At 35.6% G+C, this 16,830-nt stretch overlaps 1 protein-coding gene across 5 annotated transcripts in view; it reads left to right on the top strand.

Moving 5' to 3' along the window:
* Positions 1–15,689, top strand: part of LOC134542652 (myocardin-related transcription factor B) — a 315,861-nt gene extending 300,172 nt beyond the window's left edge. For all 5 annotated transcript variants that reach the window (XM_063387095.1, XM_063387076.1, XM_063387104.1 and 2 more), the window contains 6 exons: positions 793–1,035; positions 2,444–2,669; positions 3,257–3,653; positions 5,251–5,534; positions 6,586–6,730; positions 7,409–15,689. In XM_063387095.1, the coding sequence (XP_063243165.1) occupies positions 793–1,035; positions 2,444–2,669; positions 3,257–3,653; positions 5,251–5,534; positions 6,586–6,730; positions 7,409–8,377 (2,264 nt within the window). In that variant the 3' untranslated portion in view covers positions 8,378–15,689. The remainder of the gene's footprint in view (positions 1–792; positions 1,036–2,443; positions 2,670–3,256; positions 3,654–5,250; positions 5,535–6,585; positions 6,731–7,408) is intronic.
* Positions 15,690–16,830: the final 1,141 nt, after the last annotated feature.

Below are 16,830 nucleotides of genomic sequence, written 5' to 3'. Positions count from 1 at the left end.
ACGAGTGAATACTTACATATTTTTCTCCCAACCTAAAAGATAGAATATAGTATGTAGGTAGACTGATATGAAAACGGTTGAGAATCAGTCCTTTAGTAACGAAAATGTTCTTGGCTGCAAATAGACATAATTTACCAGAAACTTAAGCTGTTTCATATTTGGTTCATTTTAACTTGCCACAATTTAGATGGAAATGTTGATAGTAAATTTTTTTTCTTTTCTTTCTAAATTAAATATATTTATAATATTAATACTAAAATTACTTTTAATCTCTTTTTTTTGTTTACCTAATCTACGTTTATGGTGTCATGATACTATCGTGGTATTTTAGTCCCAAGCTTGGCATTAAGTATTTTATGTTATTTTATGTTATTCATATATGTAAGTAAGAACTTATTTTAAAGAATCGACTTTTTGAGAATAATAATTATCAGGTAAAAAAAAAAAAGTATTGTAACAGTTTTAAAGCAAAGTAATGATGGAATGATGAATAATGGAATCATGTACACTTTTATAGTATTGTTTAGCACAAACATCTTTGAAAACAGTGTTTCTCAGGGCCATGCGCACAGTGAAAAGGCTTCATTTAGGGAAATAGGGGTAGTTTTTTCTCTACTTTTTATATTTTATTTTATTTTTTAATTCTCAGGTAGACAGTATCTTTCCTCGTGTTTAGAAGAACAAGTGTGCAATATTTCATCAAGTCCAGAATAATATATAGATTAGTATTAAAAACAAATCCAAAGCCATTCTTCTTAATATACATATCATTTTGATAATTTTTTATTGCAGTGAGCGATTTGAAGGCGGAATTGAAGCGCCGCAATCTGCCGGTGTCCGGATCAAAACCCCAGCTGATAGAGCGTCTGAAGCCGTTCAGCGACAGTTCTTGCTCCCAGCAGTCTCCGCTGCAGTCCGGCGACTGCAGTGGGCCGGTCGGCTCCCCACCCGCAACCAGTACCATTCCAGTGGCCCATGTGGGCCACGTCGTCATGGACGCTCCGGGGAGCGTCATGAGCGAGGATTCCCTGTCTGGTGAGCTTGCAGTCACCCGCCGTACCGAGCCACGTCACGCAACTGGACTTGCTTTCAGGAGGACTTCAATTCAAATCCTGGCTGGTGTTCCTGATTTTTGTTTCTCATGGTTTCCCGAAATCAGTCCTGTCCAATGCAGTGATGTCCTCTCATTATGTCATTGCCAATTCCTTCCTCAATTCCCCTGATTTCTATGGATTATGCCCGTCACAAATGACCTCATCTGTGATATGCGTGATTAAAATAATTAAACTCAACCACCATATTGAGCCTTAATCTGGAGTCACAATGCCACAACAGGCACGTCACGACTTGCTCAGTAGCCAATGAAATACAAGGTCTCCGTGATGTTAACTTGAAAAAATACGCACCCTGACGGCCTGTAATAAATTAAATATAATTCTAATTTTTTAATGTCTTGCCGTACAATGGAATGCCAAACGGAAACCTTACAAAACTAAACTTCAAATATATTTACCTTCTTGGTAAATGTTTACTCACTCGCTCGCTCGCTCTGATATCACTTCAGTTTAGCTTATATTACTTTTCTGCTTTTTCCTTCCTGCTTTTGCTTCCTGAAAGGTTCTTGGTTCATTTGAGCCACTTCTATGGTAATACACTGTCAAGGAAGAACCATGTACTGGGAAGGTGGAGGTTGATACTTCTAGGATTACCTTTCTGGCCATGAATGCTGCAGGCATGGCCCCCACATTCGATTATGGGCCCTAGACCCAGAATGGAAACGGGTCCCCCCCCTTCCCCAACCCAATATTACAGTCACGTGCTACATTATAATTGCATGGTTATTTCTTACCTACACTCTTTTTAGAATATTATTTATCCTGAAAATACAGGATATAATTATGGTTACTATTTTATAAGTCCAATTTAAGCTTTATTTAAAAAATTATTTTACTTTAAAATAACCATGGCGAGAATGTATATTTATTTCACACAGAGATAAAAATGAAAATAGTTACAGTGGGCCGGGCCCTGGACCCAGGGGTCCACCCAGCCCCACCTGTGTGGGAGCCATGGTTGCAGGAGCAGTACAGTGATTAATTAAAAATGTTTTTTTCTTTATTTTATGATGTTAAGACCTGCTGCAAGGTTGGGACAGGTTGTAATTATTACTGCTTCATTATGTATTCCTATTTTATTGTTAATGTATATTGTTTTTTTCACACAAGTTGATGTTTTACTAATGGTGAAACCTCAGTGGTATCAGATTTTCAGTAAAGTTAGACCCAGACCCATTGTGGTGGCTTTTCTTGGGGTTTCTCCCCTCGTATTTCTTTCCATCAGTATCTCGTTCTCATCTCCTGACACCTAGACGTCTGTAAGGAAACCTGGTGTCGATGACTGCGGGGTTCAGTGACCGGACCGCGGTGGTGTGTTTGCGTGGAAGGCATGGCGATGGAGGTGCCAGTGTCGCCGCCCAGCCAGCAGATGTCCCTGCTGGTGGAGGGCTCGCTGGGAGACGACGATGCCAGCGGCCTCCCTGACCTGTCGCCCTCCCCGCCCTCCCAGCAGCAGGCGTCGCCCGAAGGCTCGCTCGACGTGGACATGGACACCGGCGACGACACGGCTCTGCTGCTGTCCCCGTCACCCTCCCCGCAGGACGACCTCATCAGGTACACTCCGCCCCAGCTCTCACTAGCTTCTATACTCGTGAGAGCTACCGACCAGCAGGAAAAAATAATGGATGACTACAGTGGTCCATGAAAGTGCCCAAAACTAATTGCTGTGGCGAACCTTAAAAAATATTTAATACGTAATTTGTGCTGTAAGCTGAGAGCTTGATGTTAGAAAAACCAACAAGATGACAAAGCCTGATACCACCATAAGCCAGATTTGTTTAGTCTTTGGTTTGCAGTTGTTAACTGTCATTTGGGCATTGAAATTTTTGTTAATGTGCGTGTTGGAATTTCAGTGCATACAACACAGCTATGCATGGTGAGACATTCTTTCAAAGAATGTCTCTAAACATAGATTAATAAATATTTAAACTTATAGGACTGCATTATCAATGTGAAGTTAATTATTGAGAATTGTCTCTAATACATTATAATTACATTAATATACATTATATTATTATTATGTTGGTTTTACAGTCGAGATACCAGAAAAACGTTTATGACACCATTGAGTAAACTTTTAATTATTTATCATTAGATCATTGTAGAAAATTTAATTTATTTAAATAAATTCTGCTTCCCAGAGATCAACAGCGGAAGATAGAGGAGTTGCAACGAGAGTTGCTGCGGTCGCAACTGCAGCTCCAACAGATAAAGTGCGGCACGAAGGTAGCATCCCAGCAGAAAACGAAGGTAAACCACGTTGGGGTTCCATCAGTGCCAAACGGCGTGGTGATGGAGCCAGGTGTGATGACGGCCAAGCAGAGTCAGAAGCTAGTGCTGCAGCAGCTACAGAACAAGATTCAGCAGCAACAGCTGCAGGTGCAGTTGCAACAGCTGCAGAACTTGCAGGAACAGCAGCAACAAGCCATATTCCAGCAGCAGCAGCAGCAGCAACAACAGCAGCAACAACAGCAGCAACAGCAGCAACAACAACAACAACAACAACAACAACAACAACAGAGGGCACAGCAACAGCAGGTGAATAGTTTCATACTTCTTTATACCCATTAATTTACCTGGGTACCACTTGTCACCAGTTTACCTTCCACAACTCAAATTTTGACAAGAATATTTGTATATGAATATTTTTCAGTGGAAGCTTTGGTTAATTGCTGCTTTTGTACTGCATTATGCATTATGCCCTCTTTTTTTAACCTCAGCCTGTTCTTCATCTTCTATGCCACTTTCAATTACTGTTTAGGTTCAATCTTTAAGGGGCCCGTATAGTCGGGGTGTATGTGTGTTAGTGAGGCGGGATGATAAGCGAGATGCTCACTGGTGCTTCTAGCGCGGTGTCGCCTCTAAGCGCAAGGCTCTGAACTGGCACGCAATCTTCTCGTCGTCCATAAGACAATTGTTAAATTTGAGCGGTGACTGTAAAATTATATGACATAGAAATGAAGATAAAAGTATAATGCAAGTTCCTTAAATGCTTTCGAGAATCTGTACTGGTTGCTTTATGCCTAAAAATTACTCTGAAAACATGCCTTTTAGCCATTTTAACTCTTCTAAAAATACGGTTTTAAAACCTAATCTGAAATCAAAAGTACTTTTTGGCCCTCAGCATTTTCTTAAATGCTTTTCGTAAACAGATCCCACACGGATATCTTGAGTAGTTTTAAAATTGTATTGGTTTTTCCTGAAACTGTGCACACCGTATGTATATCCAGGCAGACGACACCTTTAAGTGCTGAATCTTTGGCACAAAAAATAACAAATAGAACTGGTAACAGCATTTTGGGATATGACTAAAATATTTGGCATAGTTTTGTCTGTCTCTCGGGTTTCTTTTACATATTACTTTCATATTTTCTTATTTGTTAAACATGTCAGACATTTTATGCCTGCCCTCTCACTTAAATATTTACTTAGTACTTTATTTTATTAAAAAATAAAATATGTAGCTTATTGACTGAACCAGACATCTTGCCACCTCTGACTTGTTGATAAGCTGTACCAGACACACCGTTAGCAAGTCTACCATGCCAAAATATGACTGGCAGAGTTTAGTAACTGCAGGAGGGTACAAAGAATTTCATTTCAGGAGGGAGAGTGATAGAACCACTTTGCCTACTATTTGCTTTCAAATTCTTTCTTTTGTAGGTAGGCTGATAGAATTTTTTAAGGTTATGAAGGAGGGGAGAATATATCAACCCTCCGCAAGTCCTTCACCCTGCGTACGCCCGTGAGTGAATATACCGTTGTATCATTTAACCGTGCTTGGGAGTTAAATATGTACCTGGCAGGGCCCAGGGTATAATTTTATCAGGCCTCCTCCTCATTACTTAATTAATGTACATTTTTTGAAACCCCAATTTGAAAAACAATTGATTATAGAGTAAAACTAAAAGTTACGTTGGCCATAATTGCAATTGTAAATGTGATCTGGAAAAACATTAGAAGTATAAAATCAAAATGCATATAACTTGTAGGTTTCCAATTAATTTTATAATTATATGTAAACTGTAAGAATCAGTAAGAGTTAAGGTTTAATTTTCTGTCCTTATGTTAAAGTGAAATGTACTAATAAAAAATGTATGCAACATTCCTCATATTTATTTATTGCAACTTGCAGGTTGTCAGTGTCAAGGCCAACTTGGCTGCATTCCTTCAAAATCAAAACCAGAACCAGTTGCTGCTGCAGCAGCAGCAGCAGCAGCAGCAGCAGCAGCAGCAGCAGCAGCAGGCTGTAAGCAATGCAAGCAACAAGCTGTCCTCGAAGAAGTCCAGCAGTGGTGTATTGCCAGCTCAGAGCATCGTGCTGGGGCGGAAGCAAGCTGCCATAGTTCTTAACCAGTTGAAACTACACCAGCAGAAGGGGAATGCAGCAAACATGAATGGCATCATATCCCGTCACAGGTAACCTTCCCGAATGTGCTTTTGAGGTGATTTGTGTTGGTGTTGCTCTAGTCACAAGTTTCAGATGTCATAACTGTAACCACAGTAGATTCATTGATGTCTCAAATCTTTTACTTACAATTTTTTTTAAATGAAAGAATTTGTTAAGAGGCTGAAATTTCACAAACTTTCATGGCAGTTAGAAAAACATGTTTTTACGTACTGGTGTTTTGATAACATAATAATATAAGTTCCATGCTATGGTGGTACAGACAAGTATCATTAACACAAACTTGAAGGGACCATAATGTTGGCACTTTTTAATAACGAGGTTTGTATTAACCAAACTAATACAAAGTTAGTTTAAACTCAACTGTCAAACAAACAGTTTTAAAAATTACGTACAAAGAGACATACCTTGATTTTGAATTTTTAATTTGTAAGGTTGTTTTCCCCATTGTATGCTGAGCAAGTGAGATGGCATCAGTATTATTTTAGTTGAAACTTCACTTTGTTCTTTTCATTTTTGGATATTTTGTACTAACTGTCCTTTAATAGTTTTACATTATATATATATGTTATTGTATACTCTTGGGACATAAACAGTTTGTGTTTCATAATTATCTTATTTTGTATCAAACAAACTGATTAGTGTTATAATTCGTATGTATCTTATTTCTGTGAACTGTAAAAACATTTTGCTTTTAACAGGGTTTTTATTAACAAGGTTACATTTTATAGTGAACTCTCTTTTTTATACCTTATTTATGTAAAATCAGGATTATGTATATAATGCATTTTTATGGTTCTTCAAAAATAAAGTATATTCACACAAAGATATTGTTTCTTTACCATTTTTACTGTTGACTTAATGTGTGCATGTGTATTTATAATAACCTATATTAATGTGTTTGGAAAGAAAAGGAGGCTTGGAAAGGTAAACTTTTCCATATAATATGTGAAGTGAGTTAATGCGCTCAGTCATGTTCCAAAGGTAATCCAGTAAAATGAAAATTATTTGGCCAGCATAAACTTTGTGTTCCATTCAAGTGTTTTGTTATTACGGTTGCAGGACCGCTTCACTGCCAAACTTCATCGGTTCGTTTGTGATGCAACAGCCCTTACCCGATAGTCAGCAGACAGCCGAAGCACAGTTCCTGATCGGCAAACCTCCCCCTCAGTATGAGGAAGCTGCTAAAGTGCTCAAGATCAAACAGGTATTGCTGGACAATTTTGTCTCATTAAAAATGTGTTTACATACTAATAGGTACGACAAACAATATTATAGTTGAGTTTTTATAAACCATACATGCACTCAAAAAATAACATATGGTACTCAGATACATTAATTTTACATTAGTAAGGTTGTACTCAGGAAAATATGAAAATGTTTGTAAAAATTTTTATTTCTTTCTTTTTGATTTATATTGTACATTAAAAATCAATCAGGATTGTAGTTTACCAATGGCCAGTACTTTATTTATATACGGTTGGATTTTTTTGGTTACCCCTCCGTTATACATTAATTTTTACTTGCCTTTTTTTTATGGGATTCAAATGTGAATCATTTTTATTAGTGGTTTCAGCTACTGGTCAGATCTGCTTAGTTATAGTATGTGAATACTTTTGAATTATGTCCTTTTGAAGCTTTGATACAAAAATTTTATTATTATTTTCGTGATGATTCTTGATAGATGCTAACTGGAATCTCAAGTTGTGTTACGAGGTGTCAAAATTCCGTGCAAGTGTATTATTTTGCTGGTAAGGGTGCTATACAGATCATTGTTATATATATCAGCTGCAGAAGTCTCTGCCAATTAGTTAGAGGAGCTTTGTGAGTTTACCGTGGCATGTCTCACTGTCATATGTGTCGTGCGCTTCTTGCTTGCCGACAGGAGACCCCCAGCACCAGCTCGTCCAAGAGCAACAACGGCAGCAAACAGAAGAACGTCAAGAGCCAGATCGTGGACGACGTGCTGGAGATCCTGATCAAGAACGGAGAGTTGCCTCCGAGCGCGGCCCAGGACCCGGCCACGCCGACCACTCCGGGCCGCTCGCTGCCCCAGGGCCTGGTGTTCTCCCCCGCCGCCGACTCCTCCCCGCCCGCCCCTCCTCCCCCGCCCCCTCCGCCCCTCCCCCACTCAACGTTCGCCATCACGCTGCCCACCAGCATCCCGGCGAGAGCGGCGGACCCACCTGCCGCCACCTTCGGTGTTAACTTCGCAGGGACGGACACCTTGGACTTCATCCTTAATGGGGGCGACGCGGAAGCCGTCAACTCCGTGATGGAGGACGGCCACTTGGCCTCCGCCGACCTTCACGCAGCCTCGGGCTTCGACCTGAAGGAGCTCGGCTTGGACCTGGAGACGCTTGACCCCATGGACTTCGGCCAGCTTGACTGTGGGGACATCGCGGGACCCGACTCGGTGAAGCTGGAGCATTCGGACCTCCTGAACACGGTGACCGACATGGAGGTGGGTGGCGGGGATCCCTCGACGAGGCAGGAGGAGGCACCCATCCATGACCAGCTGATCAACCATCAGGAGCTGATGGACATCGGAGAGATGCCGATGGACATGGACGATTCTGACTGGCTCGAGTGCCTCATGCCGTCTGACGTGACTGCTAACACGGGCGTGGACAGCAGCTCGGGGATGATGCAAGCGCATCACGAGATCACTGCCCCTTGTAACATCAACGACTACAACTTCAACCAGACCCATGTTGATCTGGATCCCTATGACCCTTTGCTTTCGAACAGTCAAGATCCCTTCGACCTTTTCAACATTGAAGAATCCGAATTCAAACTCACCGGTGATTTGAACTCTGCACTAGGTTGGGACAAAATAAACTTTGCTACTTAACGTATGTGTCGATCTGTTTTCGATGAAATTTTTCGGTGTGCAATAGTGTGTGCATAGTGATCAACATCAAAACCTAAGAAACACTTGTGTTTAGTGAATTCAGATGGCGATGTTGCTTAATCCGACCATTGAAGAAATGAGCCATGATATTGCAGTGTTTCATGGTTTGTGATTGACTTTCGGTAATCATAGTGAAATAATATGAATTATTTTATAGGAAATGGTCATGGGATTGTGCAGTGTACAAGCTTCCACTTAATGAACGCCAAAGCCGTAAGTAAATAACAGTTTCTTGGCGGTATCATCTATGAAAATTTAGTGCCTTAAAATGTTTGTCAGATTGATGGCACTTCCCAGTATCTGGAATAGATTGCCATAACCTGATACGTCTTCAGCATCTGGAATACGGACCACCATGTTGAGCAAAAAACATAAATAATAAAAAGGATGGTACTGTTATTCAAAGCAAGGAGCATAAAGGCAAAATCATTAGAATGAAGGACCACTATTAACAAAATTACTCAATGTTTTTTAGAATAAGATTTGACTCAGAATTCTCCTAAATTATTATTAAAAAATGTAATATATATTTCACATCATCATCATCATCATCATAGTAAGAATTCTATTGATGTATTTGTTCATCAAGTAGTTGGTACTTTATGATGTTACAAATTGTAGTTATCATTTAGTATTGAAAGTAGTTATGGCAGATTGATTCAAATACTTGGAGAATAAAACAACTATTAGTAGCAAAACAGGTAAAAATCATTATTTCTTGTAATTTATGATTTTTAAATTTTAACTGCTTCATCCATCACACTTAATAGAAGTCATTATAATATTGTGTCACACATGCATATCATTGGGCTTTACCGTACATTACATAATAATCAAAAACACATTAATGAATTTTACATGTTAATAATCCAAGAACATGAGTTAATTTTAATTTGTCAGAATACTGAAACACAAGCAGAGACACCATTGCACAGGAATTATTTGCTTTCTAAATAAAAGAACTTGCTACAAAGAACTTGGAAGGTTTTGTGAAAAGGTCAGGCTAAAAAGTATCTTAATTTTGCAGTGGGCCAAGTTTGTAATGAGTTGTGACGTGTGTTCATAATTTTATCACACGTTTCATATTTGTAACTGTTGAAGCAAATTTGGTATGTTAAAAAACATTTTATCTCCCTCTCCAAATAATTTTAAACATTTATTTATATATTTATTTATTTTTAGTTTATGTTATGATGGCTTTATTATTTTTTCCATTTTAATTTGATTCTTCCTGTTACTTGAAATAATTTTTTTTACTAATCAAGTTAGTCATGTTATACGTTAAAATATGATCAACCGTTTCTTTTTAGGGTTGTTTTAAACAGTTACTTTAGGGGTGCATTACTCTGACTTTGCAGATGTCTCATCAAGTTTTTAGACAAAATTAAATTATATTAATAAAGTGACCAATCATAAAATTATTTTTCAAAATGTGTGTTTTGAAATGAACGGAAACATATATTTCACATCAAAACAAAATCTATGTAGATTATTATTTTTTTTTAAAAAAAAAGTTGATCTCAAAATTATGAAATTATTTTTTAGCCGCTGGACAGTATTTATTATTTGAATTCATAATAAATATGAATTCCTAACCTGTTGTGAACTTTTAGTTCTTATAGATAGATATTTTGTATTATTTACTAGGGAGTCATTTATTTTTAATCAAGAATTAATTAGTTTTAAAATATTTCAAGTCAATGTAAAATATCTAATTTTGCATCATATTGCAAAACAAAACAAAAAAACCTGAAATTTTAACTTTAAAAGTATAAATGTTCCTAACAATTGTTTTCATAATTTTAACATTAGTTCTTATGTGTAGCAATATTATTCTCATTCTTTGAGGAAACTCTGTTAAGATTTTTCTAAGGCTGTGATGTTCAATAAATAGCACATAACACATCAAGAAACCTGCTTCTCCTGAGGTTAATATAATGATCAGAGTTGTACTAAACATGCCTTTAGTCTTAACTCATTGTAGGTTACCAGGAGCAACATATTGCAACCAAGGTGTAATGATTGTGTAATGTTGTTTCAGCTCATTAATTTTATCTACTTTTGTTGAAACAGAAAGATAATACTACTTCAGATAAGTACTTAATTAATGATTACCTTTGTCAGCATGCACAGTGTGCTGTACTATACCACTAAAAGAAGGCCAGCATCTACAATAGTGGCTCTGCTTCTGAACAGCTAACGCATGTCACAAACATAATTGCTGAAACTATTTGAAGTTTTTATCTGTAATAATTTGGTGAAATGACACATTTGATTGTTCTTACAAATTTATTGCCATAACCTTCTCAGCCATATCAGTCGTCCATCTGGTCGGATTACTGACAAAGTACCTGTTTCTGAACTTCTCTAGAGTGCAGAAACAAGGAGAGATTAAACATTGCATTTTTTTTTACTTTTCCAGTTTTAGATATTTTTATTTTTTATTGGCCTTTTATTATTTTCACAAATATTTTTCTTGAAAGAAAAATCATATGCTGTATTTTACAGAGCTAGTTAAGGAACAAAGTTAGTGTTTTAATTCCAGTATTGCAGGATTTCCCTTTTTTTAATTATGTAAATTATTTTATTTTAAACATATATTTAATTTGTGTGATTGGGATATTTTATAGTAAATTTTTTCCACATAGTGGTCAATATATTGTATGGCAACCCACTACTTAGGTAATCCCACTTTTGGTATTGGCTGAAAAAGAGTTCTCCAAGTATTGATGGATAATGCTGTATGTAAAAAAAACTATGCACAAGGCCATTTAAATAAACATTTCTATTATTGTTTGTGTAAACTGTGAATATTTTATTCATACATGCATACATATTATAAACTGTGCTGCCCAAAGGCTTTTATACTGAAAAAATGTGTGTAGTCACAACTCAGAAGTCCTAGTTGCTCTCCACGTAGATTGTTCATAATATGTATTTTACGTTTCCATACATTTTGAAGTGTGAATATTATCTGTAGGGGTGCTATATTTATAGATCTGGATGTGTGCTTACCTCAGTAACATTATCATCCGGGCTCGTGTTGGTGTATCTCAGTATGCGTGAGCTGTAGTGTTATGGCATTGGTTAGCTTTCATATTGAACTTAATTTGTAGCATCGAGGCATTAAAAGCATTAAATGCTGTTTTCTGACCATTTCAAGTTTCTGGTGCATTGTAAATATTAAGAATGCTAATGAATTCGGGTGGAGAGCTCTAAAGCAATGCAGTTGTATTGAGATAACACTTGTGCACTTTTCAAATTATTTTCTTAGCCTATCAGAGAGCTGGGAGACAAAAACAACCATGATGTTCATCAATATGTAATTAAAGGATTTCCTGCAAAAAACCGTTTTGTCCACTTTTGGTCAAAAATGAGTAAGTGTATGTGTGTTATGTAAACCAGATCTTTGCCAACTTATTTGAATGTGCATGGTTGTTTGCCAATAAACACTATGTGTTTGGAGCAAGAATCAGGCATTGTTACTCAGAACTTACAGTTCTGGACTTTACTATTTCTTGCCGCAAATCTCCCAATTATTCTCCATACAAAAGTGGACTGCTAAAAAATGTTTTGGGTTCACTTACAGTGGTATGATTTATAATTTATTAAAATTATAAAAAAAAAATTCCCAACTCTTTTATTTGTTGCATTTAGACCAGTTACTGTTAAAATGACAATTACAGCAAATAGACTGCATAAAAAGTGGTCCTTCAAAATACGTTCTCAAAACTATTGCCATTACATTCAGGTATGATGGTTTACAAGAAGTAGAAAAGAAAACAAAACCTAGGGTAATTTACCTTTACCACTGTCATTTAAATTAATTTTTGTGTTAGTGACATTCCATGTATGAGAAACAATAAGCTTTATAGCAAATTGTACTGTTAGCTTACTTTTGCAACTAACGATCATTGTCAAAGTGATAAACCGACCACACTCGTTAAGATGCAGCAGATTTTGAACAAAAATAACACTTTAAAATTTTTAAACACCTATTTCATCAAAGTGTTCTGACTTTTTATCCCAAAAATTATTTCTTAAATTTTTCTGTTACAAATTGCAGGGAAGCAATAACCCTGATGATTTAGACACCAGTTTTTAATTTAATGTAAATATTTATTAAAATCAAATCATTTCCAATAGTTGTGGCATTTAATACCAACTCGTATTCATGTACATTAAATGATGCTGTACATTATGTACAATATACATTCCAAAAACAACTGCTCATTTGCATGTGTAAGAACTAAAACTCTGTGAAGTGCTCATTTGCTGTAACGTGTGTGTCATCTCGTTACACGTGAAGGAACTGTTGAAAGCTACAGAATCTGTTGCATCTGCCAGACCAACTTTTTCATAAGGCGCTTGAGTCTTCGATCGTTAGTGTTGCTGTATATTGTTGCGTGTTTTGTTTGTTGTTATATCGCAGTCCAGTTATGCAATTGTACTTTCCATTTGTTAGAACAATGCATATTTGTGTGCTTAAATGTACAATACTATACCATAGCAGCAAATTTACTTTTTTTTTTTTTGGTGCTATGATACGGTTTTAAGTTGATCAGTTTTTATTTTGATTGCAAAATAAAGTGTGTGTTATTAATTAGTAAGAATTCTAAGAAGTCTTTGTTTTATAAATATTTATGTTGATAATTATTAGCAAGTAAATTCAAAGAACAGATGTTTTAAAAAAAAGTTTTCAATTGTGACACACACTGAACGAGGTTGTTTGAAAGATATGTGAATGTGTGAGATAATAGTACAGCGGATATAGTATACTTAATAGATTGTGTACCAAATTCATGTGCTAGATATTTTTAAATAATTTGTTATCTTAGATATTTTTTTTTCCAAATTTTATTTGTTTTTAAAAAGATCTATGGCAGGGCAAGAGGGAAGGAGACGGGTGTATATGGTTGCATATTTAGCTCAAATGCCATTTTACTTCTGTCGGTGCTCTTTAACAGTGTTATTTTTTTTATGAAGCTATATTGTTTTTATTTACTTAAGATTTTAAGAAGGAAGTTGACAAATACATAATTGTTTGTAAAAAGGCAGGTTGATCACAATTGATTCGTGGTAATGGCTATAACTGTTGCGGCTATATTTAAAATAGGTACTTTTAATTTTTTTTTATATAGATAAGTGTTGAGGCCTGATTAAAAGATGGCAAAACTTGTTTCTTGTCTCAAAGGTGGTGGAACTGTGAGATTGTCAACCAAACATTGATTACCAAATGTATAATAATTCTTGAAAGGTATAAAACACCAAGGCCCACTGCTGTTCACTATCAATTAGTACACAGATTACTGTTCTATGAATATCAATAGCTGAAATACAACTTACAAGTGGTGTGGTAGGAACATGCTTAAAAGCCGATTTCAGTTTGAATTCCAAATTCTGAAGTTTACTATTTACCCTAATCATTTCTACAGAAATTTCAATTTATTTCTGTAACAAAATTGTAGAAAATACATATTTTTGCCTTGTTTTCTTTTTTTCTACCTTACTGTGTTCCTTTAAAGGATTCATTCACGATGAATCACTATGTTGCATATGTTTTAATGCTGAGGAATACTGTCTGTACCACTTAATTTTGAAAAATAAACTAAATATAATTTTTAAAAGTATCAGGATATTTTCACCTACCACAGAGATACAAAATGTAAATATCACTAGTAATCTTGTGTACTAAATCTCAACACAGCTGAAGCTTTCAGCTGCCAATTTTGAGCCGGAATATTTTTTTAACGCATGGGGTTTTGTTTTATCATGTAGTTATTGTTCATATTATTGTGCCTTTCGTGTCTATCACACATGTGTTAGATGAGTGGCCTGCAAAGTAATAACTTAATAAGCTATTTAGGTTTACAGGCTTTGCTTAAGTAATGCCAGACTGAAATAGAAACAAATGAGCAGAGAATATGTATACATTTTAATTTTAGAGTAGCTATGCCACTTGCATTGTGTAAATTGTGTTGTCTAACACCAGAAAAGTTCTCCATATGTTTTTGCATCTTCTATAGTTCTTAAATTTATGACTTCAACTTTTTTTTTTTATAATGTGAACAGTTTTTGGCCCTAATTTTGTCAAACCTTCTTTACAAGTTTCTTCTTTACAAGTTCACTGTGGTAAAACACTTCTGACATTTTAAGTTTGTCTCCTTAACATGTTCTGGATTTTTCTGTAAAATTTGTTCTAATCTCCACCATCCTAAAGTGTGGTCACATATGCTAGATAATTCCATAATTGCTGAACCTTAATAAGTCATACATATTTATCCTCTACTTCTGCTTCAGGTTACACAGTGATGAAACATTTTTAATAAAGTGCTTAATTGTTGTTCTGAGGAAGAGACTAATGTTGATAATGTTGATTATTTGTTGAATTATTATTACTATGTTATTAAAGTCCATTGAATCTTGTAACATAAGCCCTATCAACCTATCATAAGTTATCCTATAAATGCTATTTCAATGAAAATTCACTGCACTAGTGGTTGTGGTGGGAAAGTCGAAGCAATAACTGCACTAAGCTAGCAAAGGCCAGAAGAGATTAGTTAAGGCTTAAAGCAACAAGATAAAGTGAAATGCAGAGTTAAAATAATTTGTGAAGTCAGCCGTTGCCTCGAAAAATAACGGAAAAAAGATTAGCTCCAGTTGCAGATTCGAGAGAATAAGGTGGAAACAGTTGTGATAGTATGTACAATGTAGATCAAGTGGCTGACAACCAACCTTAAAAGTTAAATGTAGGTACTTGAAGGTATAGAGATCTATGTGTTTGTGTACCCCAGCTCATTTTTGTTTAGCTGCTACTACTAAATTTGTCTATTTGTGTTTGCATGTTTACCATGACCATATAAGGATTGGGACCAGATAGAAGTGACAAGACAAAGGTACAATACATTTGAAGTTTCCTAATCAAATTAATTTCTAAAGTTACTTTAAATTAAATACTTGTACATAAATATTTGAGGAAGAGTAGGCTAAGAGAGATGAATTTATTTAAGAACCAAACTTTTATTATTGTGTACATGATACTGTACCTGTTAGATAAATTGTTTATAATATGTTGTGATTGGTTTTGTAAACATCCACTGAAAGTAACCATTATCAAGCAAAATGAACTAATTTTATGTTTCTAGGTCTGTATTTTTGTTTTAATTTGTACAGTGCTTGTGATGGTGTGCCGAAATGTAAATATATTCAGTTAAATAAATGGCCTATGGATGTGTGGGCCAAATATTGTGAACATTGTTACTGTTTATGATATACGTACACACTTTGTCACTGTGTATCTTGAGTATTGACAACTGCCACGTCACATTCTCTACTGCACATTTTACGAAAGTTTTCTCTTTGACAGACATTGCTACCAGCAAAACAGCATGTTAGAAATTCTCCTATATTTGAAGAAAAAAAAAAAGAAGGTGGTGTCGCTGTTGAATGTCGTTGAGTTGGTGACTGCAATTCATAAACCCACAATTCAAAAACATTATAGATTGCAGTAAACCATCAACAAAACGGTATGGCAAAAGCTACACTCAAAAACAAAATCTTTTTATTTTGTGTGTGTTAATAGTAGAGCATGATATTCTTAAAAGGGAATGGCTAATTGTGTATGTTCGTAAACAATTAGATAATAGAACAAGGGTCCAGTATATTCACTCTCTGAAAAAAAAAAAAAAAACTTAAAACAAGTATGGTAACAATTGTTTACTTTCTTTGGGATTTACATCAATTAAAGATGCATTGCAATTTCAAAGTTTCTTTATACACACAATTTTTATTTTCATGTTGCTGACAAATGCCAGTGTTTAATGCTGAAAAGCTAGCAGGAAATGCCACTTACATAAATCTCCTAATTCATTAGTAGGGCCACCCAAAGGTGGAAAATAAAATTGAGAAATTTCATAAATAGGTAAGAGCGGTATAAAATTTTGTCAAAAAACTGTATAGCTGTGTTAAAAATTGTAACCAAAATTACCTGCAAAAAAGGATAATTTTTGAAAATTATTTTTACATTGAATTTCTTATACAACTACATATGTATTTATATAATTATTAACTTTATAATAGCATAAAAAAACAACTTATTATATAATGTATTTATATTCAAGTCACTATAGTGCCCATGGCATAAAATTATGTTGATAATCTATTTTATATGTACAATGTTCCCTAGTATACTTGAAATGGTTGGCCTGTATCATTAGGATTCAAATTGTTTTACACCTGTACATTTTGATCTCAAAACACATTCTAAATATTGATCAAATTAAGCAGGGCCATTGACATGTTGAGCCAGCATAGTTTCAGTGTTGCCGATTTTTAAACCAGTACACAGGTTAGAAAATATCTGACCATATGATGAAAATCCTCACTTATTGTCC

This window comes from Bacillus rossius, chromosome 1, assembly GCF_032445375.1.
Source record: "Bacillus rossius redtenbacheri isolate Brsri chromosome 1, Brsri_v3, whole genome shotgun sequence".
Lineage (NCBI taxonomy): Eukaryota > Metazoa > Arthropoda > Insecta > Phasmatodea > Bacillidae > Bacillus > Bacillus rossius.
Note: the sequence above shows the minus strand (reverse complement) of the source record. Positions and strands in the feature narration are given on the sequence as shown.